Source organism: Podarcis liolepis (assembly GCF_965112155.1).
Source record: "Podarcis liolepis genome assembly, chromosome: 16".
Lineage (NCBI taxonomy): Eukaryota > Metazoa > Chordata > Lepidosauria > Squamata > Lacertidae > Podarcis > Podarcis liolepis.
Genome location: NC_139567.1, coordinates 31,850,923 through 31,877,190, shown reverse-complemented (window position 1 = coordinate 31,877,190; position 26,268 = coordinate 31,850,923). Strand labels below are relative to the sequence as shown.

Sequence of the window (26,268 nt, the reverse complement as noted above, 5' to 3'; positions counted from 1 at the left end):
CCAGGGTCTTCTACACAAAAGGCAATGCGCTTGAATCCTGGTGTTACCATTAACCCCAGTGTTCCTTTCCAAGGGAAGAGTTGGCTGATGGATTTGGCTCACGTTCCAGGCCTAACTTGTCTGTCTTGGTCAAGCAGTGATGCCCAAACTGATCAAGGAGGTGATGGACACATCACCAACCTCTGAACTATGATGGGATTACCTGCACACCCACCCAGAGTCCATCACCTGAAACTCCCCAGGTTCTTTTACAAAGAGGCTTGATTTCAAATCGCTTTCACGCTTCCATTTGAGACCTTGCAGTTCAGGGGGTCCCAAAGTGACTGGTAATGCCCCCAGGGGGCAGTGGGGTTACTGGTGGCGGGAGGCGCTAAGAGGCAAGGGGGTGGCAGGGGGGCACTGGAGGTATACTTAAATGACTACCAGGCTTTAAAAAGCTGGTATCACTGAGTCAAGTTCTAATTTTAGTATATGTGCTGCCGAAGCGAGCACTTCACTGAGTCAAGCTCATCAGATGCGCTGAATTAATTAAACTGGGTAGTTTTAACTGAATTTTGAATCAATGGTGAAATTAATTGCTGAAGTTGGTGATGAGATTTGCCAGAATTTGAGTCCCCCAGTCAATGTCTCTCTTGAGTAACTCTGGATTGGAGGACAACATCACAGCCTGGGGTCTGACCCAATTAATTTGGTTTACCAGGTCAATTACCTCAAGAGACAGGGACAGGGGGCCATTCAGGTAAAGGGTTTCATTTTATCCTATTTCATCCTAATAGACACATCTGGATAATGCCTCTTATTTTGTTTCTTTAATGCGGGTTGTTGACCGTAAAGATTTGATTTGGAATCAGTGGTGACTTTTTTTTTTGCACATTTTCTGACATGGACAGAAGACTCCATATGGTACATTTTGTGGGAGGTCTTAAATGAATGACTACAGTTCCAGAGCTACAATTCTCAGAGTTCCATGAAAAGAGGGACTGGTTGTGAATCTGTAGCTCTGTGAGGGGAATCGGTGCCTCATAATAACTCTCAGCACCTTTAACACACTCCAGCTCCCAGAATTCTTTGGTGGAAAGCCACGATTGTTCAAATTGGAATCATAATGCTTTAGGGCACATAAAACTGCTAGCACATTTGCAAAGCTAAGCAAGGTCCAGTATGGTTTCCAATTGGATGCGGGAGCTATGTGTTGAGACCCCTGCACTGCAGGGGGTTGGACTAGATGACCCTTGGGATCCCTTCCGACTCTATGGTTCTAAGTCTAAATGCATGGGATGAATGTGGTCTGGAAGCATTGTGCGGCTTATAAGTCTTACGGAAGCTGCAGAGCCTCTGGGAACTTTTAGGGTTGCACCAGTACCAGGAACAGATTTCTGAAATCCATTGTCCAAAGTCCAGTGTTTATTGGCTTGACTAGCAACCTGGATGGGGGAAATGGGAATAAGGAGTGGAGCTCCGTAAGAGCAGAATATTCCCCCCCCCAAAAAACCCAGCATTGCTGATCGTACTGTTGGGCAGTGAGTTGCGAGATACACTCACACGTCAGTTTATTCCATTTTCCTGCTGTTTTCCTAACTGTTAAATTACGCATTATGTCTGAGCTTCTACACACATTTTATTCCACATGACATAAAGACCACTTTCTGGAATATAGCCAGTTTGCAAATAACACAGTCCCAGTGGTGGAAGGTCACTGGAATTAGGCAGAGTCACTCTCCAGATGGCCCTTCTGGGAACAGGGGGAGCTTTCAATATTTCTTTCGAAGTCTTTTGCGTTACACACTACCAGTTTCCTCACTTTGCAGAGGTAAGGAAAGGGGGCTGCCTGATCTTCTCCTAATAAGTTCTCCTAAGTTCTTCCTGCTCTTTGTGGAATCTCCACAGTAGCCACAAATCTCAAACCTCAGTGACTCCCACTTCCCAGATTATGTACAGTACAATCACATCTTATGTGGGTGTTCAGATGCATGGATTCCACATATATGCAAAAGTGCATATAAAACTGCTTCTGAAAGAGCATCCAGTGGCTTCCGCAGCTGGTGTACTCAGAGGGCCTTGCAAAGAGCTTAAAAGCTCTTTTTGCACTGGGTTTTCCCAGCACAAAAAGAGCTTGCAAGATCTCTGTGTTGCATGCATTTAACTTTCAGCTAAAGGCCTCCAACTTCATATGGTTGAAATCACGCAAGTTAGACGTCTGTAAGACGTGATCGTACTGTACTGCAAACCAACACCACCCTCTGCCTTAGATTGTATATATTCAATGTCATTTTAAACATCTTTTCACTTCTGGCGAAATCCCCTAGGATGTTGTTGCCTATAGATAAAGGCTCCGTGTATATACAGTCGTACCTCGGAAGTCAAATGCTTTGCGAGATGAACGGTTTGGCTCTTAAATGCTGCAAACCCGGAAGTGATTGTTCCAGTTTGTGAATGTTCTTTGGAACCTGAACGTCCATTGCGGCTTCCGATTGGCTGCAGGAGCAATCGGAAGCCCCGCCTTGGTTCCCGAACGTTTTAGAAGTCAAACAGACTTCTGGAACAGCTTCCGTTCAGCTTCTGAGGTATGACTGTATAGAGAGAGAGGATTTTGCTGCCAAAATTTAGTGACCACTGTAACTGTCTTTTTAACACCATCTACAAAACTCATAACCACCCATGTGATCGAGGCAGAGGAAGGATAATTCCAATTGTATGGAGAGTCTCCCTCCGCTTCGTGATTTTACTTTGGCAATAACAATTAAATGGCTTGCATAGTAAGCCGCCTTAATAATAATAATAATAATAATAATAATAATAATATCACAAAAAGGAAATCAAATCAGCTGGATATGACTGTACCATTTATGGAAACAAACACAAGATCGAAGAGCAGAAAAAACACACAGAAATGCATTCTAACAACAGAACGAGGATTATTATTTTTTAAAGAAATTAAATAAATTTCCATGGGGGGGAAAAAGGATAAGAGAAGCATGACTTTGTAGCTAATTGTAAGAAAATAAATAAAAATTGTACAGAGCCACCAAAAATAGACAAGCGTTAGGAGATAGACAGAGAGAGAGAGAGGAAGAGAGAGAGAGAGGAAGAAAGAGAGAGAGAAGATAGAAAAAAATCACATTTAATCAAACTACGGTGCTTTTCAACAGGCTGATCTGTAGAAGTGAACGTGCGGAGGGAGAGAAATACCTACCTTCGGAGTGGTGAGGAATGCAATAATAAAAAAAGAAATGGTAATCTCCACATTTGGAGGGCAGAATGGGGAAAAAGACAACGACTCTTTAGTAACGTGCTTCAGACCCCTTTTGCTAATCAACTTTTGCTTTGCTTTGACCACACTTTGGATTTCAGGCCCCATTCACACCATAAATTTAAGGCACTATGGTACCAATTCAAAGACTTATGGTTTCCCCCAAAGCATTCTGGGAGCTGCAGTTCATTATGGGGCTGCTGAGAGTAGCTGGGAGGCCCCTATTCCCCTCACAGAGTGTACTATGGTACCATTTTAAACAGTCATGGCTCCCCGCAAGGAATTCTGGGAGCTGTATTTTGTTAAGGGCTGTCTGGGAGCCCCTCCGTTCACCTCACAGAGCTACTGTTTCCAGAGAAGTCAAACAATCAATCCCTCTTCACAGGGAACTCTGGGAATTGTAGCCCTGTGCGGGGAACAGGGGTCTCCTAAAAACGCCCATCACCTTTAACCAACACCTACAGTTCCTAGAATCCTTTGGGGGAAGCCACAACCATTCCGAGAGGTGTGATAGTTGCTTTAAATTTATGGTGTGAACGTGGCCTTGGTCAATTCAGGCAGCCATCATTCTTCATTTTTTTTTAAATAAAAAAATATATGCATATGGATAACCAGTAGTTGTCTAAATAGCGGCAGCCATCGGAAAATGAAACAATTAAAAAAGTTTCTCTGTAACATTTAAATATTTTTGAAAGGAAAAAAAAAGTCCCAAAGATCATGCAAGAAAGGAAGCGGATGAAGGCAGAAAATGTCAAGTTGGGGGGTGGGGGTGGGACGGGAATCTGTTTGTATTGGGATAAGCTAGAAGGGGCCCCGTTGAAAGAGGGAGAAATTGTAAAGTGTGTACATGAGAGGGCGAGGAGGAGGAGGAAAGAGAAGCTGAGAAACAGAGAGAGAGAAATAGAGAGAGAGAGAGAGAGAGAGAAATAGATATAGAGTACCACCAAGGAAGCCCACCGGCATGAAAATATGGCATGAAAATTGAAACCACCTTTTTAAAAGGGAAGTCAACTTCATTTGAGTTTGATTCTACTCAGGGATAGCTCAAAATATTTTGAAGCAGAGAAGCAAATGCTGGCCACCCGCTGCCAGACCCTGTGATCATCACCTAAGGCCCTTCTCCAAGTACCTCCTACGTGGGAGGTCCGGAGGGTGGCAACACGAAAACAGGCCTTTTTGGTGGTGGCTCCCCTGCTTGCACAATACTGTCCTCAGGGAGGCTCTCTGGTGCCATCATTGGCCTCATCAAGTGGATGGGATGTTTTAATCCTGCCTTTTAAAAATATTATTGTCTTTTAGATACGCCTTCATTATGTGATAAGTCACTTTGCATGACTTTTGTAAAAACAAACAAACAACCCAACTAATAAAGTTAATTTATTGATATTATTATTATTATATATAATAATTAAATATCAATAAGAAGAAGTCAAAGTCAAGGTATCTAGTGTACTCAAGGCCAGCAGAGTTATTTTGGGAGCTGCGACAGAATATCCCACTAGCATCCCCCCTGATTACCTGGCAGTAAAAACAGAAGAAGAAAATAGTGAACAACTGGCAATTTGCTGCCTTTTCATGACACTAAATCTGCTGCCTGAGGTGCCTGCCTCACTCTGCTCAAGGGTAGAGCTGGCCTTGATACTATTTCTTTCCCCCTGCATCCTAGCCTGCAGAATTTATTTCCTATGGGCCCGGGGAATGGGATGTATGAGGAGGTAAGAACCCTGCTTGAAACCATGGAAACTTGCTGCCAATCCCCATTGATGATACTGAGCTATGTGGACCAATGGTCTGGTTCAATATGAGGCAGCTTCCTGTGTTCCTAGGAGACAGAGGCACCAGCTTGGGATTGGAGGAGTCGTCGTCACATGTGCAATGTCCCGACGTCATGAGTGTGACATCAGAACGTTGGGAGGAGCCAAATGTAGCTCCTCCTCTGTCTCTCTTGGCACTGCCACCGGTGGGAAGCTGCTTCGACCCTCCTTCCTTCTGCGGCAGGAGGAGGAGGACTATGATCAGTTCCATGGGGGGGCGGCCCCTACCCCCAAAATATAGGGGGGATCCAAAAGGGCTTGGCCCCTAGGAGCCGGCGCCCCTGCTAGGAGAAGTTCTCTGTTTTCTGCCACACAAGAGGAAAACCCTTGTCTTACATCAGGGATGGGGAACCTGCGGTCCTCTGGAAGTCGCTGGACTCTAAACATGAACCCTAACCTGGCTCCCATCAACTCTGGCTGTTGGGGTTGATGGGAATTGTAGTCTAGATACATCTACCACCCCATCGTACATGTTGCTAACCACCTGGGCTTTACTAAGAGTACTGAGATTAAAAAATAATGATTTAAGCCTTCTGATGGATTAAGTAGGGGCAAAAAATACTCCCTTTTAATCTAAATAGTTGGTTGACTAAAATGTGGTGGCTGACACAAGTAAATAATAATTATGATAACCAGGGATTTTTTTCAGTTCTGGCACCTCTCAGGTGGGCACCATTATAAGAGAACAAGGGAGGCGTTCATGGTGACTTCCGACACCTCTTTTTCTAGAAAAATAGCACAGATGATAATGATTCTAGTATCAAACTGGCCGGATAATTTTCTCATTTTCTTTACAGGCATAGCACCAGATTCATTTGGGGGTTTCATCTGAGCCACCTCAAACCCACCACTTTCTGTGGGAGAGGGAAATGGAGCTTTCTGCTTTGCCGCAGATAATATTAAAAAAAGGAAAAGGAAACTACACAGTTATCTTCCCTTTTAAATGTGAAATTTAAACAGACAACAGAGTTCAATGGTTGTAAAGAACTAAAGAAAGACGTCTGTGCATTTCTCAATTGGCCGGGAGGGTTCCACACTTACACACACAAAGAAACGAAACGGAAGGGGAAAATTGTAGTAATAATAATAATGATAATAACAGAAGAAATAATATTTATTTTCTAGATCCACATGACAACAATGGAAGAAAAAGAAAAAGAGAAAGATATAGTTTGCATTTCTGTACATTACAAAAAGGGAAGAAAACAAGAAAGAAAATGCAGGAATCCAAAAGGCGCACCCCAGTCGCCCTCCCGCCCAGTCCCCTGATTTCTGCCGAGCAAGAAATTGAACTTTTATATTACCACATTTCGAACGGGAGGCTAAAGAAAAACACAGATTGGGATTAAAAATGAAAAATAAAATAAAAGTTGCACAGGACAGCAGGAGCCGCAATTGACAACCAAAGGAAACGTGTGTTGACTCGAGTATTATCAGGGAATTTGGAGAAAAGCTGGCTCTTTTATTCATTTCCCGAAGCATTAAAATACACCCTGCTTTGTTTCCCACACTTCTGAGACATGAAGCGCACTGTATGACTAGTTTTAGAGTGTGAGAGAGGAAACAACCGAGTGCTCATCTCTGACGCCTCTGTGTGAGTTGCTGTTCTGGGAGTGAATTTTCAGAGGACACAAGTGTGCTGATGGCTCCAGTCACACATGTAAGCCCGGAGTCGTAACTGACTCCAAAGTCAGTTTGGGGAAAATGAGTCCAAGGGCAGGGGAAATGATCCACCCAACACCAGAACGGTGACTCATGCAGAGACCCAGGCAACCTCTGCAACCAACTCCTTGGTGTCTTTCACATCCTCCCCTGGCACACTGTATGGCAATCCCTGGATTAGGAAATTTGTGCAGGGATGCAGCCCTCCTCCAGATGTTGTTGAGCTACAGTTCCCATCAGCCCCAGCCAGCATGGCCAGTGGTCAGGGATGGTGGGAGTTAGAATCCATCAACACCCTTGGGGGGGGTCACAGAGCCCTCACCTTACATTTAATGCCACCTTTTTTTGAACTGGGGCAGGGCAGGGGGAAAGGCTCACATAGAGATGAATAATGGAATAAACAAACTATAGTGATTTGGGGTGTGCGGAAAAAAGAGGTAGAATCACATGGTTAAGAAAATAAATAAAAACGTGTATATATGTTGTTTATAATTTCTTTTTAAAAAAGAGGGAGAAAGAGACGGATGAGGAGAAAGAGATAATGGAATGGATAAACTTAGAGTGTATTGGTCTAGTAAACTCTCTGGGGAAGACTGTACTGTACCAGGAATTCCTTCCTTTCAAGATGCTCAGAAATTTGGAGGTAAAATGGTAGGGGGAGGGGGAGGGGAATGGAGAGAGGTAATCCTAATGGAGAATGCTTAAACTGAAAGAACTCATCTTGTTTTGAAGCATTTTTATCATGGGGAGGGCTGCTTTCAGGGTGGGGAAGCCTGGAATTGGCTGTAGGTGATATTGCATTAAAACACAAACTGAATCCATTCCTTCCCCATCTCTGCTCTTTAAAGGCACGGCGCTGTTGTCAAGCTAAACCATGGAGGGCAACACTTCCTAGTCATAGGAAGCTGCCTTAAACCAAGTGTGACCTTGATCCATCTAGCTAAATATTGCCCACACTGACTGGCAGCAGCTCTCCAGGGTCTCCAGCAGGCATCTTTGAGACGCGAGGGATTCAGCCTGTGATGGCCTGTTCAAAATGTGTGCTCTACTACCGAACTGCAGCCTGTTCCTGCCTTCAGACAGCTTACATGTGGGCAGAAAGAGGCAAAAAGACTCCCAGCAATAGCCAGGATCGGGACCTTTCCTGCAGACCACAAACAGGCAGTGAGAGGTGGTGATAAAAGCATGGAGAGAAGAGAAGTATGGAAACCTTTGGTGTACAGACCCAAATCCTCGGACCTGAAAACATTTGACGATGGATTTTTGCCTCATTGCTACTCCTCAAAAAGCTCTCAGCAAAGTACTTCCTGGACTCACGGAACTTCAGAATTGGAAGGGACCCAAAGGGTAATCTAGCCCAAATTCTACCACCGAGTTACCCCAATGCAGATGTAGCACATGAGTGTCTGATGAGAGGGGAAAGAGACGGAGAAGGAGGGAGGGAGAGAAGTTCCAGAGCAACCCCCCAGCCCTCCGGATGCTGTGGGGCTGCAGGTCCCATCGTCCCCAACCACTGGCCATGCTGGCTATTGGGAGTTGGAGTCCAGCAGCACCTGAAAGCCTGGCTTGGAGGAACATCTTCTCCTTAGCCTTCCCCATCCGCCACGCTTTGAGCAAAACGCCTAAGAGGAGGCAGCAACGTGAGATGGGGCTGATCCGATCTGGGGAGGAAAGGTGGGGCGGTGGCAGCTGGGGAAGGTGGGGTTGGATTGAACCCTGAGAAAAGCAAACCCCAAAGGTCCATACCTCCTGTTTCTTCTCCAAGAGGGTGCCGTGGCTATGGCGGCCGTTCTGGGCACCGCCCTTGTGCCCGTTTTGGTGAGGCGTGGCCGATCGGCTGTGGCCGGTACAGGAGGAGGAGGGGCTCTGGCTGGACTGGTGGCTGCTGCCCTTCTGGGCATCCTCTCTGTACTTGGGACTCAGTCTGCAAGCAAAGGGGAGGACAGAGAGGGTTGGTCAGCAGCTATGTAGGCCTCCATAAGACTGTTGCTCTCTTTCTTAGAAGAATTTATAGATCCCCTTTTATTTCAAGGAGAAATAGCAAGGCAGTTCCCAAAAAATAAAGGACAACAGCAATCGAAGAAGCATAACATCTAGTAGGAACATAAGAAGAGTCTGCTGGATCAGGCCAACAGCCCATCTGATCTACCATCCTCAACTCAAAGTGTCCAACCAGCTGCTCTAACAGAAGCCAGCCGGCAAGTTGATTGGAAGCATATGGGGTAAGGCCACCAGGTAGGTTTTGCTGCAGAAGGATGTAATACAGCTAAAGAGAACCCAGACGTAACTATCCTGCTCTGATCTGGTGCAAGAGTTCACAGGGAAAGGCAGGCTGGTTGTTTCAGCACCAAGGAGAGCTCCCACTGAGGAACTTGTGCCAATATCCGAACATAAGAGCCTCTTGGATCAGGCCAATGGCCCACCTAGACCAGCACCCTGTTCACACAGTTGCCAACCAGTAGGAAGCCCTGACGCAGGATCCGAGCACCAGAGCCCTCTCCCCTCCTGCAGTTTCCAGGAACTGGTATTCAGAAGCATCGCCACCTCTAACTCTGGAGGCAGAGCTAGCTTTGTCCTCCTCCATGAATTTATCTAATCCTCCTTTGAGTGAAAAAAACATCCACAACTGGTCCCATTTAAAGAGCCCCCCCCCAAGCTGTGCCTCCCCACCCCTAAACCTGGGGCCAAACCAGGCGCAAGCCCAGCCTACCTGCTTGTCAATTTGCAGTCGCTGTAATCCGAGGAGAGCGAGGCGCTCCGGGAACTGCAGCTGCTGCGCCTGTGGGACCTCCGAGTGGACGACTCGCTGTGGGACCTGGGAGAGGATGGGGAGAAGCGGGAGGGTGAGGCAGAACCTGGCGCTCCAGCAGCTTGGCACACCATGCAAGTTGGAGTTAACCCTTTGTTAGCGAAAACAAGATCTGCACAGACTTGGGTGAGCACAACAGCTTATCCCTGGTAGGTCTTGCCCCATAGAGCAGTTACTGAGACTAAAGGTCCTCGCCTCCCCATAGCTGCCTAAGTGCTCTCTTCTTCAGCATTTTCCCCAAGCAATCAGAGACTGCACCTACACACGGCTAATCTCTCCTCTTCCCTTTTCATGCCTCTCCTGGTTCTAGAAGACAAGGTGGGAGGGGAGCTTGTTGTGGCAGGAAGGGGAGGCACACATGACTCTGCACCAGCCTGACTCCTCTCTGCCTCTTGGTCTCCCTCCTCTCCTGCTTCAACCTCTGCCTCTTTATTCTGGACTTCTCTCTGCCACAGACTCCCCCAGCTCACTAAGCCCTGTTAACCCTTCAGATTCTGACACCCCCTTCCAGTCCTCTCCCTCTTATCCCTCCCACCCCATTGTTCTACCACCATTCCCCTGGTTCTCAGCCTTCTTCCCCTGGGGGTTCCCCAGCTGGTTCCCCCTACTATTCTTCTGTGTCCAATTAGTCCATGACTGTGGCTCAGGAGGAGTTCTGGGACTGCCCCCATCATGACCCAGACCCTGATTGACAGTCAGGACTTTGGCACAAAGGAAGGACCAGCTGGTGTAAGCTACGGAGGGGCTGAATTTGGATCCAGGCCTGGATGCTGAGCCTAACCATGGGTCTGGGTTCAGGAGTCTGACGGTACCTTGAGTCACCAGTTCTGAAAGCATCGCACTGGCTGCTGGTGAGCTACCGGGCCAAATTCAAGGTGTTAGTCCTGGAATCACAGAGTTTAAGGGACCACCAATGGTCATCTATTCCAACCCTCTGCAATTCAGGAATCACAACGAAAGAATCCCTGACAGGTGGTCATCCAACCTCTGTTGGAAACAGAGCAAGTGAGTGTCCACCACCTTCCAAAGGAGGCTGTTCTGCTGTCAAACAGCTCTTACCATTGGAAAGCTCTTCCTAATGTTTAGTCAGAATTTCCTTTCTTGTAATCTGAATCCATCGGTTTGGGTCCTGCCCTCTGGAGCAGCAGGAAACAAGCTTGCTTCATCTTCCATGAGTTATTTCAAGATGGTTAATTCCCATTTTATTCGCTTCCGGGGGAAAATTTCACTTGCAAGTAACATGGGAATAAGCATTCGGCTTGTGCTATTTTCTTCTGTGGATGGGGTGCAATCCATTCTGATCCTCACCTTTTTCTGTCTTTGTTCTTCTCTTTCCTTTTGCTCTTGAGACTTCTGGACCTATGAGACAGCAGAAAACTGAACGCACATGAAAAGGGAGAGAGAGAAAGAGAGAGAGGGGGGGGGAGGAGGGAAAACAGACATGGGCACAGGAAGCACCAGCCTCAGCAGCCAGTTTTTCCTTCTAGAATATTTCATGGAACAGCTTGCCCAGGTGCCAAAGTGCCAAACCTGTGGCCTGCTTATCATTCGCTCCATGGGGAGTTGACTCTTAGGGGGTGGGGTCTGGAATCAGAGGGGCAGGCTATTTTCTGACGGTCTGGAGAACGTTTTGCAAGTCATGACATCTCACCTCACCATGACCCATTGCTTTATCTGCACCTTCAAATCACCTTCCTGTGCTGAAATGAACAGGGAGGCTGTTGCAGACGAGGAGAGCTCTGTGTGCCTGCACTGAAAGCTCTTGCTGTTCCATTGTTATCACTAAGTGATTATAATGTTGGTACATTTTATGCCTTATTATATAAATTCTGGCCACCACACCCTCCCCAGCTTGCAGAGAACAGCTCTAGAGACCGTACTTCACATAAGAACATTAAGATGAGCCCTGCTGGATCAGACCGAGAGCTCACCTAACTAATCTTTGCCATGGCCGGCTCTATCATTAGACAAAGTGAGGTAGCCACCTCCAATGGCAGATTCTGGGTGCCATGTTTCACAGAGCTGGCAACCGTTGCCTCTGTGAATCCCACTAGCAAGGCAGGAGTGCAGTTACTTTCTCCTGCTGTTGTTCTGGTATTCAGAGGTATGTTTTCTATGACTAGTAGTCACTGATAGCCTTTCCTTCCATAAATCTGTTTGACTCCACTTTTAAATGCCTTTGAAGTTGGTAACCATCATGACATCTTTCCATGGCAGATTCCACAGGCAACCCCTGCACCCATCTGGATGTCCAAGGCTGGACTTCCTTGGTGGTGGCCCCATCATTATGGAGCAAACTCCTCCAGGAGTTCCTGACAAGTGAAATCTTGGTGACGCCCTTCCGGGCAAGTCAAGTGACCTTCCTTGTTCCCTGCAAGCCTTTGAACCCAGATCCTTTGGCCTTTTCGTGCCTGGCTATGGTGGCCTTTATGGAGCTACTTTCATGGCCCTGCACCAATTTGGTTTCTTCTGTGCTTGGCCGGAAGAGACCTTGAGCCCGACAAGGGGGCAAGTGGTGAATTTGTTGTAGAAAGAGGATCAAATGTGGTCTTTGGCCACTAGAGGGCAGTGCATAGTTTGCCTTGCCGGTCACGGCTGAGGTGGGGGAGGAGGTGAGGAATGTCGATGTGGGATTAGGGGAGACAAGGTGTGCGGTGGGGGGAGGAATCTACACCATTAACCCTCACCTGTGCCTCCTCTTCTTACGAGAGCCAGACGCAGACCTGATGGGCAACCGGCAAGAACAGGAACAAAGAGAGGAAAGGAGAGACACTGGTTGAGATGGTGCAGGAGAAAGGGGGGGGGAGCGCATAGCCAAATATCTCTTTCCTTGCATAAGAGCCACACCAAAGACGCAGCACCCAGGTTACCCTATTCCTGAATTTTAAATTGCTGTACCCAGCCCTGAGACCTGCTGATGAAGGGTGAGCAATAAATTTAATAATAATAAATAAATTGCCCATCCAGACCATCTCAGTCCAGAATGTGGGTGGGGTGGGGTTGTGAAGAACAGAAAGATTGACCATGGCCTTTACTGACGGAACCTGCAGCAACTTGTCTCTACGTAACACAGCCATGTTGCCCTGTCGATGTCACTGGACCCCAATTCACAGCATCCTGCCAGAGCGGATGGGAATTGGAAGCTGCAACAATCTCTTGCCTCTGTTAGTTCTCTGCAGCGCATTGGTCCATTCAGCCCAGTTGTGACTGGCAGCGGCACACCTCAATTTCATGAGAAGAAAGGTCTCTTCCAATCCAGGGGCCTCCATTTAACTGGAAATGATGGGGGGGTCAGATCTGGGACCTTTTGCTTAAAAAAAGTATGTACTCTCCTATCAATGGGAGATTGTCTAATGGAAGAGACAGATAAGAACTAAGGAAGCTGTGTTAGACTATTGAACCACTTAGCTCAATGGTGTCTATACTGACCAGCAGTGGCTTCCTAGGGCCCTAGCCAGGGATGTCAGGGATCGAATATAATAAAAATGGAAGGGTGTTGTCATGCTGCAGTTTGCTTGGCTGTCAACAGGTGGCACTGCTGACTGGTGACTACAGCATGCTGACTGGTGGTGGATGGGCAGCCCAGATAAGCCATGGAGGGACAGACAGGACGGGCTGCACTAGTCCCTCAGGTTCTCTGCCTCCTCTACCTACCAGCCTGAGGGCAATTGCCTCCAGGGTCCAGATCCCTGGGCCAGCTGGCAGTGCTACTGGCCAGCTTTGGAACTGGCTGCTTGCCCAGAAGTAGCCACACAAGTTTCCAATATCCCGTCACAGTCCAGCGTGACCAGAAAATGGAACCCAAGTTCTGGCTCTGTTAGTGAAGCATTTGAGATGCAAAGAGATGCTGGCAGGATTTTCAGTGCCTTCTCCCATCCCTCCCCAGAGATGCCATTGGGGATTGAATGGGGGCACCTTCTGCGTGAAAAGCAGATGTTCTGCCAGTGAGCTATGGACCTTCCCATTGATAGGGGGAGATGAAAAGGGGGAGCCCTGAGTCCTTTACCTGTCTCTCCGATGTTTTTTCCCTGTCTTCTTCTTCTTCTCCTTCCGGACCGGGGAAGAGCTATCCCCGCTGAAAAGCAAAAAAAGGACTATGTCAGTTTGTCAGGAGGAAATGGAGCTGAATAAGCATGTGGGAATGTCATAAGAAAAGCCTGCTGGATCAAGCCATCTAGTCCAGCTTCCTGTTTTCACAGAGGCCAACTAGATCATGGGTAGGCAAACGAAGGCCTGGGGGCTGGATCCGGCCCTATCACCTTCTCAGTCCGGCCGCGGATGGTCCAGGAATCAGCGTGTTTTTACATGAGTAGAATGTGTCCTTTTATTTAAAATGCATCTCTGGGTTATTTGTGGGGCACAGGAATTCGTTCATTTTTATTTATTTCAAAATATAGCCCAGCCCCCCACAAGGTCTGAGAGACAGTGGACTGGCCCCCTTCTGAAAAAGTTTGCTGACCCCTGAACTAGATGCTTTATATGGGGAATCTGCAAGCAGGACCTGACCACACAAGCCCTCTATCCTCCTGTGGTTTCTAGCAACTGAGAGGCAGACGCTGGGCTGCTTTCAACTATAGAGGCAGAGCCCTCCCGTCCACGAATTTCTCCAATTCTCTTTTGAAGCCATCCAAGGGTTAAAGGCATCCAGACAAATTAGCCCCCTTGCTTTATGGGACTGCTTTTTGGGTGGCTGGGGAAACCGTGTGGGGAAAGCTGTAAAAAACCAGACACCTTGGATGGGTTTCTATAAATATATGGGAATTTATAGGTAATAGATCATGTGTATGATGCGAATTCCGTTGGCACTCACCTGCGTTCAGATCCAGGTTTCCTTTTTTTGCTGAGATTGCAAGACAGGAAACAGACAAAGGAGAGGTTAAGGAGTGTCTCTCTGAAAAGAGCGGAGGGTTTGTAGAACAGGGTCGACTTCTGAAATCAGGACCGGGCCGGACAAGTGTCTAACCTGGCATATTTTTAAAACCAATAAGTAAATTACACAGGCCACATGTATCAGGACTATGTGTGTTTTTGTGACCCTGCGCAAACACAGAAAGGGTTCAATTTGACACCCAAAGAATTTCAGCTTTCTTGAGCAAGTTGCTAGTCCCTGTGGAGGTGAAAGCAGGCATCAGAACCTGCAGGGTTCAGAAGCATTGCCAGGGATTTGGGGTTGGAGAACTCTTGTTCCATCTGTCAAATTTGTACCCCCCACTTTTCCCCCTCTAAGGAGCTCAGGACTTTCCAGTTTTATCCACACTACAACCCTGTGAGGTAGGTCAGACCAAGAGAGAACAACATTCCTCAGGCTTATACAATTTTGCAAGGGGATGGGGCGTGTTTTACAAACATTTTATGTTTCATGTGTCTGTTGCTTTAATTTAGCCCTACTTAGGTGGCATTATGGGTAAGACCCACCTCATCAGGGAGTTGCGGCGATGCTAGGTAGTACCCCCCCCATTTTACATGTTCCAATTTCAGTATTTAAGGAATGGCATCTGCTGCGGTCATCACCCCCACTTTTTTAACTTGTTAAATTTCACCACCTGTTATGGGGAGGTAGTAAGAAAGGGGGGACTGACTCTATTGAGTTCACATTTAAAGACAAACTTTACTTAATCCGCACTTCCAGAAACAATATACAAACGAAACACAGACACCCTTCAAAATCCACACTTCTCCCAATATTGCAATGCACTTCTCCAGCCAAGTAATGTGTGCCAAAATGTATTCATTTGGGTAACGTGTATATAAAACGCATATACTGCAATGTTCACACCACCATATAATCTTGCTTTGTTCCCTTAAGACCACGCTTTTGCTATGAGGACATCCTCCCAATCATTCTTAATGCAATCCATAACATTTCATTTAGGCAGCCGACAATTTAATGATTTCAATTCCTCCCCCTCTCCTGCCCCACTTGTTGAGACATTTCTGGGGAGGGGTTGGCGGGTTGGCAAATGCTATTGTTATTTGGTTAATGGGGGTATAATAATGGAATCACAGAACTGTAGAGCTGGAAGGTGCCACAAGGGTCATCTAGTTCAACCCCCTAAAATGCAGGTATACTTTTGCCCAATGTGGGGTTCAGACCCATGACCCTGGGATTAAGAGTCTCATGCTCTACTGACTGAGCTATCCTGGGTAAAAGGTAAAGGGACCCCTGACCATTAGGTCCAGTCGTGGCCGACTCTGGGGTTGCGGCGCTCATCTCGCTTTATTGGCCGAGGGAGCCGGCGTACAGCTTCCAAGTCATGTGGCCAGCATGACTAAGCCACTTCTGGCGAGCCAAAGCAGCGCACGGAAACGCCGTTTACCTTCCTGCCGGAGCGGTACCTTTTTATCTACTTGCACTCTGATGTGCTTTCGAACTGCTAGGTGGGCAGGAGAAGGGACCGAGCAATGGGAGCTCACCCCGTCGTGGGGATTCAAACCGCCAACCTTCTGATCGGCAAGTCCTAGGCTCTGTGGTTTAACCCACAGCGCCACCAGCGTAATCCTGGGTCGTATGTTGCTATTATTAATACCAGGAGTTCCTGGAGGATATATGTGATCAGGATCCATCTCAAGCTGGTTTCAGGCGTGGTTTGGGGACTGAATTAGCCATAGTCACCCTAATGGATGACCTCTATTGAGCATGAGATGAGGGCAGTAGGACTCTGTTTTTCTTTCTTTCTTTTCTTTCTCAGCAGCTTTAGATACCATTAGCCATGGTGCCCTCCCCACCCTTTGGCTGAAAGCAGAGGTAAGAGGAAGACCTGTGGCCCTCCAGGACCCATTGCCAGACTACAATTCCCATCATCCCTGACCACTGACGGAGGCAGATGGGAGGGGAACCAAATGTACCTGAAGGAGGGGCGCCACATCCCCATCCCTGCATCAAATAAGCAGCCGCTGCTGAATTGCTAACGTTTTCTATCGTACTGCGTTATAATTATAGTGATTGTCTGTAAATTATCGACGCGCGGGACCACTCGGGAGCACAATGTATTTGCAGGAAATGCACCGTGCGAGGAAACTGACGGTGACTTTGTAATGTATTGTTACAAAGTACTGTTCTTACAGCATGGTCATCTCAAGAGGGGCTTGTTCTTCACAGCACTGAAATGTAAGGCATCTCCCAGACCCTCCAAGTGTCCCTGTTTTCCAGAGACAGTCCCAGATTTACAGAAGCTTTCCTGGTTTCTGATTTGATCTCAGAATGTCCCACTTTCCCTTAGGATGTCCCTATTTTCTGGAGAAATGTTGCGGGGTATAGAGTTATGTGACACGCCCCCCCCCCCCAATAGCTGTCAATGTTTTCCTTTTTTAAGGGAAATTCCCTTATTCCGAATAGGATTCCTCGCAAGAAAAGGGAAAAGTTGACAGCCATGCCCCCGCCCCAAGGCAAGGAGACACAACCTTTAGAAGGCATCTGAAGGCAGCCCTGTAGAGGGAAGTTTTTTAATGTTTTATTATGTTTTTATATATGCTGGAAGCTGCCCAGAGTGGCTGTGGCAACCCAGTCAGATGGGCAAGGTATAACTAATAATATCATCATCATCATCATTGTACCTCGGGTTAAGAACTTAATTCGTTCTGGAGGTCTGTTCTTAACCTGAAACTGTTCTTAACCTGAAGCACCACTTTAGCTAATGGGGCCTCCCGCTGCCGCAGCGCCACCACTGCGCCATTTCTGTTCTCATCCTGAAGCAAAGTTCTTAACCCGAGTTAATATTTCTGGGTTAGCGGAGTCTGTAACTTGAAGCTTCTGTAACCTGAAGCGTCTGTAACCTGAGGTACCACTGTATTATTATTATTGAATAGGGCATCCCTATTCTCGTTGGAGAAATGCTGGAGGCTGTGATCTCCCCCAGCCTGCCATTAGCAAGCCTGCCAAAATGGTTTTCTTTCTCTTTAGCTATCCCAAGCCTCATGACAAAGGCCCCCAAATCCCCCTGTGACATCACTTCCTGTGCCCAGTTACCCAGACAACCTTCCAAATCTCCTGTCCCCTGGGTTAAGGCTTCAAAGGATTTTTTATTTTTGATTGAGCCCCCATAGGGTGGTCCTCTGGGATGAACCCTCTCAGCCCTATGGAGAATTTATACATATACCTATACATTATACCTATACATCATCATCTGGTTCAAGGGAGGAGACAGCGCCGCTCTCGCCTGGTCCGCCCGCCCCCCGCCCCCCGCTACTTTCCTCATTAGTTTCATTTCCCCCTGGCCTGGTTTAAGAAAGCCACACTCATTAAAATGTTAGCTGAGCTCTGAGGAGGAAATCATTAGCGGAGGGATCTGAAATCAGGATGGTTGGGGGGGAGAGAACTGGAGGCGAAGAACGGCTGAGACCCCCGCCCTCCCCTTTCTGCACTTAGTACACCCAGGAATGGATGCTTTCACAGCCAGGCATGGAATACTGGCACAGCGAAGCATCGAGAAGTGTCTCTGTGCCGGGGGAAGCAGAGCCGGTCTCTGTGTTAGGCAGAAGAAACTGGCAATGCCAACCAAAGGGAAGGTGTGCTGAGACCAGAGTTCAGCGGGTTATGTTGCAGGCAGGAATGGGGGCTGCCTCTGTGACTGCACAAAGGCCTGGGGAAAATCCAAAACATGGAATCATGGAACAAGGGTCATCTAGTCCAACTCCCTGCAATGCAGGAAATATGTGGGGATCGAACCTGCAACCTTGTCATTATCAACACCACGCTCTAACCAACTGAAATAGCATTCCTGGTGCGATACGATAGGCCTCCCCACTATCTGCACTTAACAGAAACAGATGATGCCATATTGGTTCCGGCAGGATAAAATGGTCTTTACCACTTGTTTGGGGTTCAGCCCTGTTTCAAATGTGTCTGTTGTCTTTGTGTTTTTAACTGTATTGGGTTATTTATTTATTTTTCCAGATTGCAGCTTAGAGGGCTATGAATAAATTCGTTGCAGTAACAGCGGTGACATCTGGAGAGCCAAAGGTCCCCACATCCTTGGTTTAGGACTTGCTCAAAGCCCAGCATTCTGGCTGGATTGAAGAGTCCCTGGCCCGGGTCATATCCACTTGTTTGCCCTTCCAACCCAACATCAGCGCCACTGGGGGGTGACTCACCGGCTCCGTCGATGACCTGATTTCTTTTTCTTTTTCTTCTTGGGCGGGGGAGAGGTGGAGCTGCTCGATCGTCTCTTCAGCCTGTAGAGGAAGAGGAGGAAGAGGATTTTAGGATAGGCACTTGCTGGTTTACAGGGGTCGCCAACACAATACACTCCATAAGCTAATAAGACTCCAACTCCCATCAGCCCCCAGGTGACATTGCTAAGAGCCTGGGATGGTGGGAGTTGTAGTCCATCCACCTCTGAAGGACACAATGTTGATGAACCCTGCTGTAAGCCAATTCAGTGATTCTCAAACATTTTTGGGGCACAGTCCCACTGGTTCCATAAATTCACCCTCAGTTTTCCCTACCCTATTAAAAACATCATTCAGAATAGCAGTTTTCCGCCCAGTGGCTGGGGCATCCCAGTCAGATGGGTGGCATATTAACAACAACAACAACAACAATTTCAGAACAGTAGCATTTATTTAAAATCCACTCAAAACCTTCTGTTTGGTTAATTCAACAAAACTGATCCAGTGGCACCAGACGTTGCATGAAAAATATTTTCACTGACAAAGACGCAAGGGCGATGGACATTTATAGCATGAGCTATTTATGTAGAACTCCTTACCAGGCATGAACAAACCTTCGCTTACCGCAGACCTATGGTTGCTAATTTATAAGAAAAATCAATGGCTATCTGCAATAACTGGCTATCTTGTGACAGGAACCGTAAATACAAACAAACGTGGCAAATTAAATAGCTTTGTAAGTGATCAAGAGCAGTAAAACTTTAAATACGAAGCGAGGAAGGTGTTTTGCTCTAGGCACTAAACTGGTCAATGTAAATAAGCGATCAATGGGTTCGGGGCAGCCCACCTACAGTGCCCCACTACCGCCCCCTCACTTCTTAGCATCCCCCCACTGCCACCCCCTGGCCTCTATGTCCTCCTGCCTCCTGCTTGCCTCTTAGAAACCCCCCCCCCCAAGTAATGCCACATCAGCTAGGGGGCAGTACTGCCCAAGGGTTTGTTTCTTACCATCAGAGCATGAAGAGCCTTTTCACAGAGACCCTTCTTGTAACCGTGGGAAATGACCTGTGTTCTTCACAGGAGACTCACCTGTATTCGCGGTGACTGCTGTCGTCTTGGTAGCAGTCGGTGGTGCAGTCGCACTGCAAAGGGCATCCCTTCCCGTACTCCGGGTACTGCATCATGTATTCTTCGCCATCCACCATGTGATGGTTCTCGATCACTCTGCATCAAAGACAAAAGGAGGAGGGGGACGTTGCAGAAGTGGAGTGTATGGATCCGGGCTCTGCAAGGATTCGGGCCTGGAATAGGCCTGAGCAGTGGCGTAGCAAGGTTAGGTGGTACCCAGTGAGGAAAATTTCTTGTCACCCCCCCCCCCAAACATTAAAATCTAGTTGGACTCCCAAGAGACTGCAATCTACTCACAGTATAAAAGGACTGGCTGTTATTTGCCCATTGTTATTGGCCAAAGCTGTTGAGCTTTTTGGCGGGTTGCAGGGTTTGGGTCGTGAGTTGATAGAGCTTCTGCTTCTCTCCTTCCCTCCACCCTTCACTTGTTTGTTTGCTCGCCTGCCTCCTTGGTGCTGACCTTTAAAGCCCTAAACAACCTCGGTCCAGTATGGCTGAAGGAGCGTCTCCACTCCCATCGTTCTGCCCAGACACTGAGGTCCAGCTCCGAGGGCCTTCTGGCAGTTCCCTCACTGCAAGAAGTCAAGTTACAGGGAACCAGGCAGAGGGCCTTCTTGGTAGTGGCGCCCGCCCTGTGGAACACCCTCCCACCAGATATCAAAGAGAAGAACAACCACCGGACTTTTAGAAGACACCTGAAGGCAGCCCTGTTTAAAGAAGCGTTTGATGTTTAATAGATTATTGTATTTTAATATGCTGTTGGAAGCTGCCCAGAGTGGCTGGGGAAACCCAGGCAGATGGGCGGGGTATAAATAATAACTTCTTCTTCTTCTTCTTCTTCTTCTTCTTCTTCTTCTTCTTCTTCTTCTTCTTCTTCTTCTCTCCCTGCCTGCATGCCTCCTCCAGCAGCCGGGGAGTGTGGGGCTGTTAAAACGAAGTGCCGAAAAACTGCGCAACTACCCCCCTTCCCCTGACGGCTTGGGGTAGGTGAGAGTCGCGGGTGGCCAGTGGGAACGAATGTCACCCCCCTCGGTGATGACAGCCAGGGCGGACCACCCCCACTGCCCCCACCTTGCTCCTGCCCTGGGCCTAGGCCGGCTTCTGTCTTAAGGACACCTCTCTTGATGGGCTCAACCACACTTCCACTTGCCCTGTGTCTAGAAAGCATGGATCCGAGCAGTTTTCCCCTTGTCCTGCTCCCTTCCCAGGAAAAAAACCTCTCTTTAGCTTTAAATCAGAACAAACAGCAATCTGTTGGAAATTGCTGTTTTCTCCGATTGAGCGCTAAAGAGTGGTTTTCCCCAGCGGGACAAGGGGGAATATGGATAAACTCTAAGAGTATAAAAAGAAAGAGTCAGCCTGAAAGTGGAGGGAAAGGTGAAAGAGTGAAGGAAGTATGGAATGTTTCATTTTTTTGACCCGCGATGTTGTTTTCCTGTGCCCCCGCAAAGCCAATTTATTGTGGTTTCTTATTAACCAGGTTATGACAACTTTATCATCCCTATAAAATTTGTATGTAAGCAGATCACCCTATTGATTAGCTCAGAGAAAAGCCTGGCTGACGGGGGTGTTCTCCAATGCAATTGCCTTGTCTTAATAAACAGAGTCTTGAGCAGACCTTTCCCCCAATCACAGTGCGAGGGCTTGATTTCTATTTCACAATGTGCAAATCCACACTCTCTCAAACCTTTTCTTATGCAAGGAACTCAGAGGAATATAGGAACCAGCAAGCACGATGGCATCACTTCCCCTTGCGGTTTATGAGTTTGGAGTGTGGGAGAACAACACAAAGCCAACGCAGAGTGAGGGCAATGCATTTTGTCCCCCCTCACTCTGAATGGGTGTACATTTACCCTGCTGCCATTTATAAAGGGTCCCCCCGCCTTTGAACCCCAACATGTGCTATTCACAGCCATCTAATTTGCACTCCAGTTACCACAGGCAAAAGCCACGAATAGGCTTTACCGTGACAGCCATGCTTCCTTCCCTGCTTCTCCAGCCCACTGATGTCTCTGTTGTATTTTCTGAGCCAAATGGGGTTCATTTCCCTTAAAGCAGCCAATTATTCACTCGGTTTGTAATTGGGTTAAGCTCCCTTAGCGACAGAGATTAATGCTTCCTGGGCTGTGTCTGCAGGCTGCTGTGGCCTCCCCTTCTAATTTCCCACTCTCAGCTTTTTCCCTGGGGATGCCAGGCAAAAGAGGAGTGGGTCAGTTTCTCAAAACCATTTGCCAGCCTTGATATTTATAAGCGCTTACGGTTTTGCAAAGGCAGACACACAAAGGCAGAGGGCATGAGACTCCCATGTTTTTCCACGATACGGTTTGCTGGGGCTGCTACAACCCGATTGATTATTGAGTGAGTTCCCTATTCCAATCCAGAAATAATGTGGAAAGATGAACATAAGAAGGGCCTGCTGGATCAGGCCAATGGCCCATCTAGTCCGAGCATCCTCTTCTGACAATGGCCAACCAGATGACCACAGGGAACATTACTGCCTCCAGCTGTGGAGACAGAACAGAGTCATCATGGCTAGTAGACACCAATAGCTGTCTTCTCCATGAATTTATCCACATACATTTATCCACATACATAAATGTATGGGCCACATGTCTGAGGCAGCACAGGAGGGCAGTCCTGGAGCCATTTTGGTTCCCAAGCTGACCAAATGTTTTCTCTGCAAGGTCAAAAGAAAATGGAAAAGCCTCTTCGTTGTCTTTTCATTCACAAAACCTATCTTAAGGGTATATCTGTGTATGAATAGGGTGAGCCTGTGACCTGGCCCAGGAACTAAATATTTGTCACGACAAAAGACTGGCCAGGCTCCCCAATCAAGTAAGCATTAACAGGTAATCTGCCAGACAGGAGATAAACGACACACTTAGATTTCTGTTGTAGACCGCCCTTTCTGTGTTGTAGGTATGAAGTGTCTGGGGGGTGGTCTTGAGCCACACCCCTTCTGTGATGTATGTATAATGTTTCTGGGGATGGTCTTGGACTCCAAAGCGGGCAATTTAAAATGTCTATATAAGGGCAGGCACACCTGGGTTCTGGGTCCTCCTCCTCCTGGGTGTGAAGGGGGCACCCTGTTGCAACAGTTCAATAAAGATCAGGCTTACTAGCTGCTTTGCTTCTCAATATTCTCTGGTTGGCCTCTGTTCTTTTCTCCGACCAATGGAGAACCTGCAAAGGACTCTATAAGGGCTCTTATGTCCCCCATAAGGGAATAAGGGCAGATTTCCGTTTATTACACAGACCATCACTGCCTCTTGGGGAAGTGAGTTCCATAGTTCAACTACGTGCTAAGAGGAGGGCACGCTTGGCAAATCCACACCGTGATCAACTCCCACCCGGAACCCAATGTCCCCACTGTGGAAGGACGTGTGGATCCAGAATTAGCCTCCACAGTCACTTACAGACTCATTGTTAAAACCGTGTTTATGGAAGACAATCTTACTCGGCTACGAGTGATCGCCAAAGAAGAGGAAGAAGTTGTCTTCAGACAACCATTCAACATTCAGCTTCATGAGAAATAGTGTTTTCAGAGAATGAGAAAAACATTTCCTCTATCCACTTTATCCATGCCATGCATAATTTTGTAATACTAATATTTATTTAAATGCCACCCGTCTGACTGGGTTGCCCGGTTTTTGGGCACCACACAAGAGCTCACCCCAAATGCACGTTTTTTGGGGCGAGAGCAAGGTGTAGGGCATATGACTCTCCCAGCAGCACAACCCAGAAACTACATATCCCGGTTTTGCATTGGAAAAAGTTGGAAGGTATGATTAAAGTGATACGATACCCTGGACCGCACAAGCCGCTCTACCTTTTGCCCAAGTTCCCCGTGCTCCCCAGTTCCCCCACGCAAACGAGGCCTTCCTGTGCAATGAATCAGCAAGCTCTATTCCTGTCCTCCTCAGTGACCTGGTTTCTTCTACGCCCTCCCCCAGTGCTGGCTAATGGATTATAATATGTGCTTTGCCGGCACGCCAGCTAAGTCACTATCAATCCTGGGAAAGCTCAGAAGCATTACTGATGGAGAGGGCCTCTGAAGTGGGGGCAGGGAGGCCAAGCCGTGGTCCGTGAGGGCAATCAGTCCATCAGGAAGGGAACCAACCAGCTTGGCTGCACCTTGCTGTCTTCGAGGGCAGGGGGGAAGCAGTCTGCAAGGACAGTGAAAATGAGCCGCTGGGTTGCCTGACCTGGAAGCTTTCAAACCCAGCTTTCTCCCTGACACGCTAGTTTTCTACATGCAAGGAGTTCTTTTGTGGGGGTGGGAATCCTTTGCCCTGACATGTTAGTTTTCTAGATGCAAGGAGTTCAGGGGAAACTAGGCTCTCTTGGCTCAGGCACATTGGAAACCAGGAGGGAGATATTAAAAGAGGCAGAGTTTGCAATGAGGATCCCAGCGCCTATACAGATATATAGAAGAGAAGAAGAAGAGTTTGGATTTGATATCCCGCTTTATCACTACCCGAAGGAGTCTCAAAGCGGCTAACATTCTCCTTTCCCTTCCTCCCCCACAACAAACACTCTGTGAGGTGAGTGGGGCTGAGAGACTTCAAAGAAGTGTGACTGGCCCAAGGTCACCCAGCAGCTGCATGTGGAGGAGCGGAGACGCGAACCCGGTTCACCAGATTACGAGTCCACCACTCTTAACCTCTACAACACACTGGCTCTATATATCAACAGGTGTATTCACATTGGCCAGGCAAGCAATTGCTACCAGCAATCCCTTCCTACTCACATTTGCCGCCCATGTTGGTCCTCGCGGGTGAGAACACCCTCTTTTTCCATCAGCATTTGCCGGAAGGTCCCCACTTTCTGACGGATCTCCTCTTCGGAATACCTGCCGTAGCAGACAAAGCAAAGAACGTGGGGGGACAGAGTTAGTCAGGAATACTCGTGGTTTCATCCTCCCACCATTGCCCATTATTCAGTTGTGATTCCTGCCTGGTGGACTAGATGATGCTTAGGGTCCCTTCCAACTCTAAGGTTCTATGATTCGATGAATTTATTTTTTAAAAATTAATGCCCTTATATCCCTCCGGTTTTCTCCAAGGAGCTCAAGGAGGCGTGCAGAGTTCTCCCCCGCTCAACAACAACCCGGTGAGGAAGGTTGGTCTGAGAGAGACAGTGACTGGCCTGCCAAGGTCACCCGGTGAGCTTCACGGTCGAGTGAGAATTTGATTTTGGCTTTTTTGTGGCATCATCATCATCATCATCATCCCATTGCATTTCTTACCTGCCCTTCACTTCAGCGTCCCAGGACAGATCAGAACATTATAAAAATAGAGTCATGTAAGGTAGCTAAAGCTTTCTGGGAAATGATCTATAATGAGTTGGGGGAAATGCTAAAGATAACTTAAAAAAACAACAACAGAAGCTTTTCTTTTAGATAGAATTGGTGAAGAGGAACCCAAAGAACGGGGGGGGGGGGGCACTATTTATGTACTCTGCCATGGCTGCCAGAATGATTTATGACCAGAGATGGAAAGAAGAAACAACTCTAATGAAGGACGATTGGCAACGAAAATTTATGGACTGCGCTGAAATGGCAAAACTTACCTGGAGAATAAGAAACCAAGAAGAGAGACTTTTTAATACAGAATGGGGGAAATGTACGGACTATTTGAAGATGTAAACAACTTAGAACATTAGCAGGATTCACATAAAAACGTGCAGTAAGAATAACTTAAAGGGGATACAAAAGGAAAATTAGTAAATAAGTTTGAATTTCATATGTATTGGTAAAAGATATAAAATAAGTAACCACAGAAAGGTGGGGAGGGGGTTGAGGAGGATGTGGCATTGCAGATGGATTGTGTAAATACTCTTTTCTTTTCGTTAAAATATTTGCAAAATGAGAAAATGATTTATTTTTGTTTTTTTTTAAGATTATTATAAAAATAGAACATTAAACTCAATTTAAAAAGTTTACCATCCAAAAAAATGGGGTGGGTCCTAAAATCTCTTTCTCTCAGGTGGCCAAAGCCTGGGTAAAGATTTGCATCTTCAGCTTAGGGTGATAGCCATGCAATGAATGTGCCAGAAACATGGTAGTCGGGAGAGATTTCCACAACTGAGGGGCCGCCACAGAGAAGGCCCTTGTCCAGCTGTCACCCCCAAACTTCTGAGGGCAGTGGAACTACCAAGAGGGCACCTAAAAGTGTCCGTAGGGAAGGAGAAGGTATTTCAGATATCTGGGGGCCTTTCGGGGCTTTAGACACTAATGTGAGGTCCTTGAATCGGGCTTGGAAACAAACTGGCAACTGTCCTTCTGCTGATGGACAAAGACTCTTTTATTCTGACACACCTTTGGGAACTGGTTGTTGTTGTTTTTTAAAAAAGGAAAGGGATTTTATAATGCTCTGCTGTTTTTATCATCTGTATTTCAATAGATTTGGGTTTTGTGTGTGTTTTTAACACTATTTGAATTTAATTACGATTCGGTGATTAGCTTTTGTATTTTATCTGTGTTGAAAGCCAGTCAG

The 26,268-nt window shown here is 47.2% G+C and overlaps 1 protein-coding gene across 4 annotated transcripts in view; it reads right to left on the bottom strand.

Annotated features, from left to right (window-relative positions):
* Window positions 1-26,268, bottom strand: part of SRRM3 (serine/arginine repetitive matrix 3) — a 110,463-nt gene that overhangs the window by 16,498 nt on the left and 67,697 nt on the right. For 2 of the 4 annotated variants that reach the window (XM_083479296.1, XM_083479298.1), the window contains exons 4-12: window positions 24,522-24,623; window positions 19,733-19,867; window positions 18,626-18,706; window positions 14,346-14,375; window positions 13,542-13,610; window positions 12,223-12,258; window positions 10,844-10,912; window positions 9,437-9,541; window positions 8,473-8,650 (exon numbers count right to left, since the gene is read on the bottom strand). In XM_083479296.1, coding sequence (XP_083335422.1) covers window positions 8,473-8,650; window positions 9,437-9,541; window positions 10,844-10,912; window positions 12,223-12,258; window positions 13,542-13,610; window positions 14,346-14,375; window positions 18,626-18,706; window positions 19,733-19,867; window positions 24,522-24,623 — 805 coding nt within the window. The remainder of the gene's footprint in view (window positions 1-8,472; window positions 8,651-9,436; window positions 9,542-10,843; window positions 10,913-12,222; window positions 12,259-13,541; window positions 13,611-14,345; window positions 14,376-18,625; window positions 18,707-19,732; window positions 19,868-24,521; window positions 24,624-26,268) is intronic. The other 2 variants (XM_083479297.1, XM_083479299.1) reach the window with 1 other exon arrangement.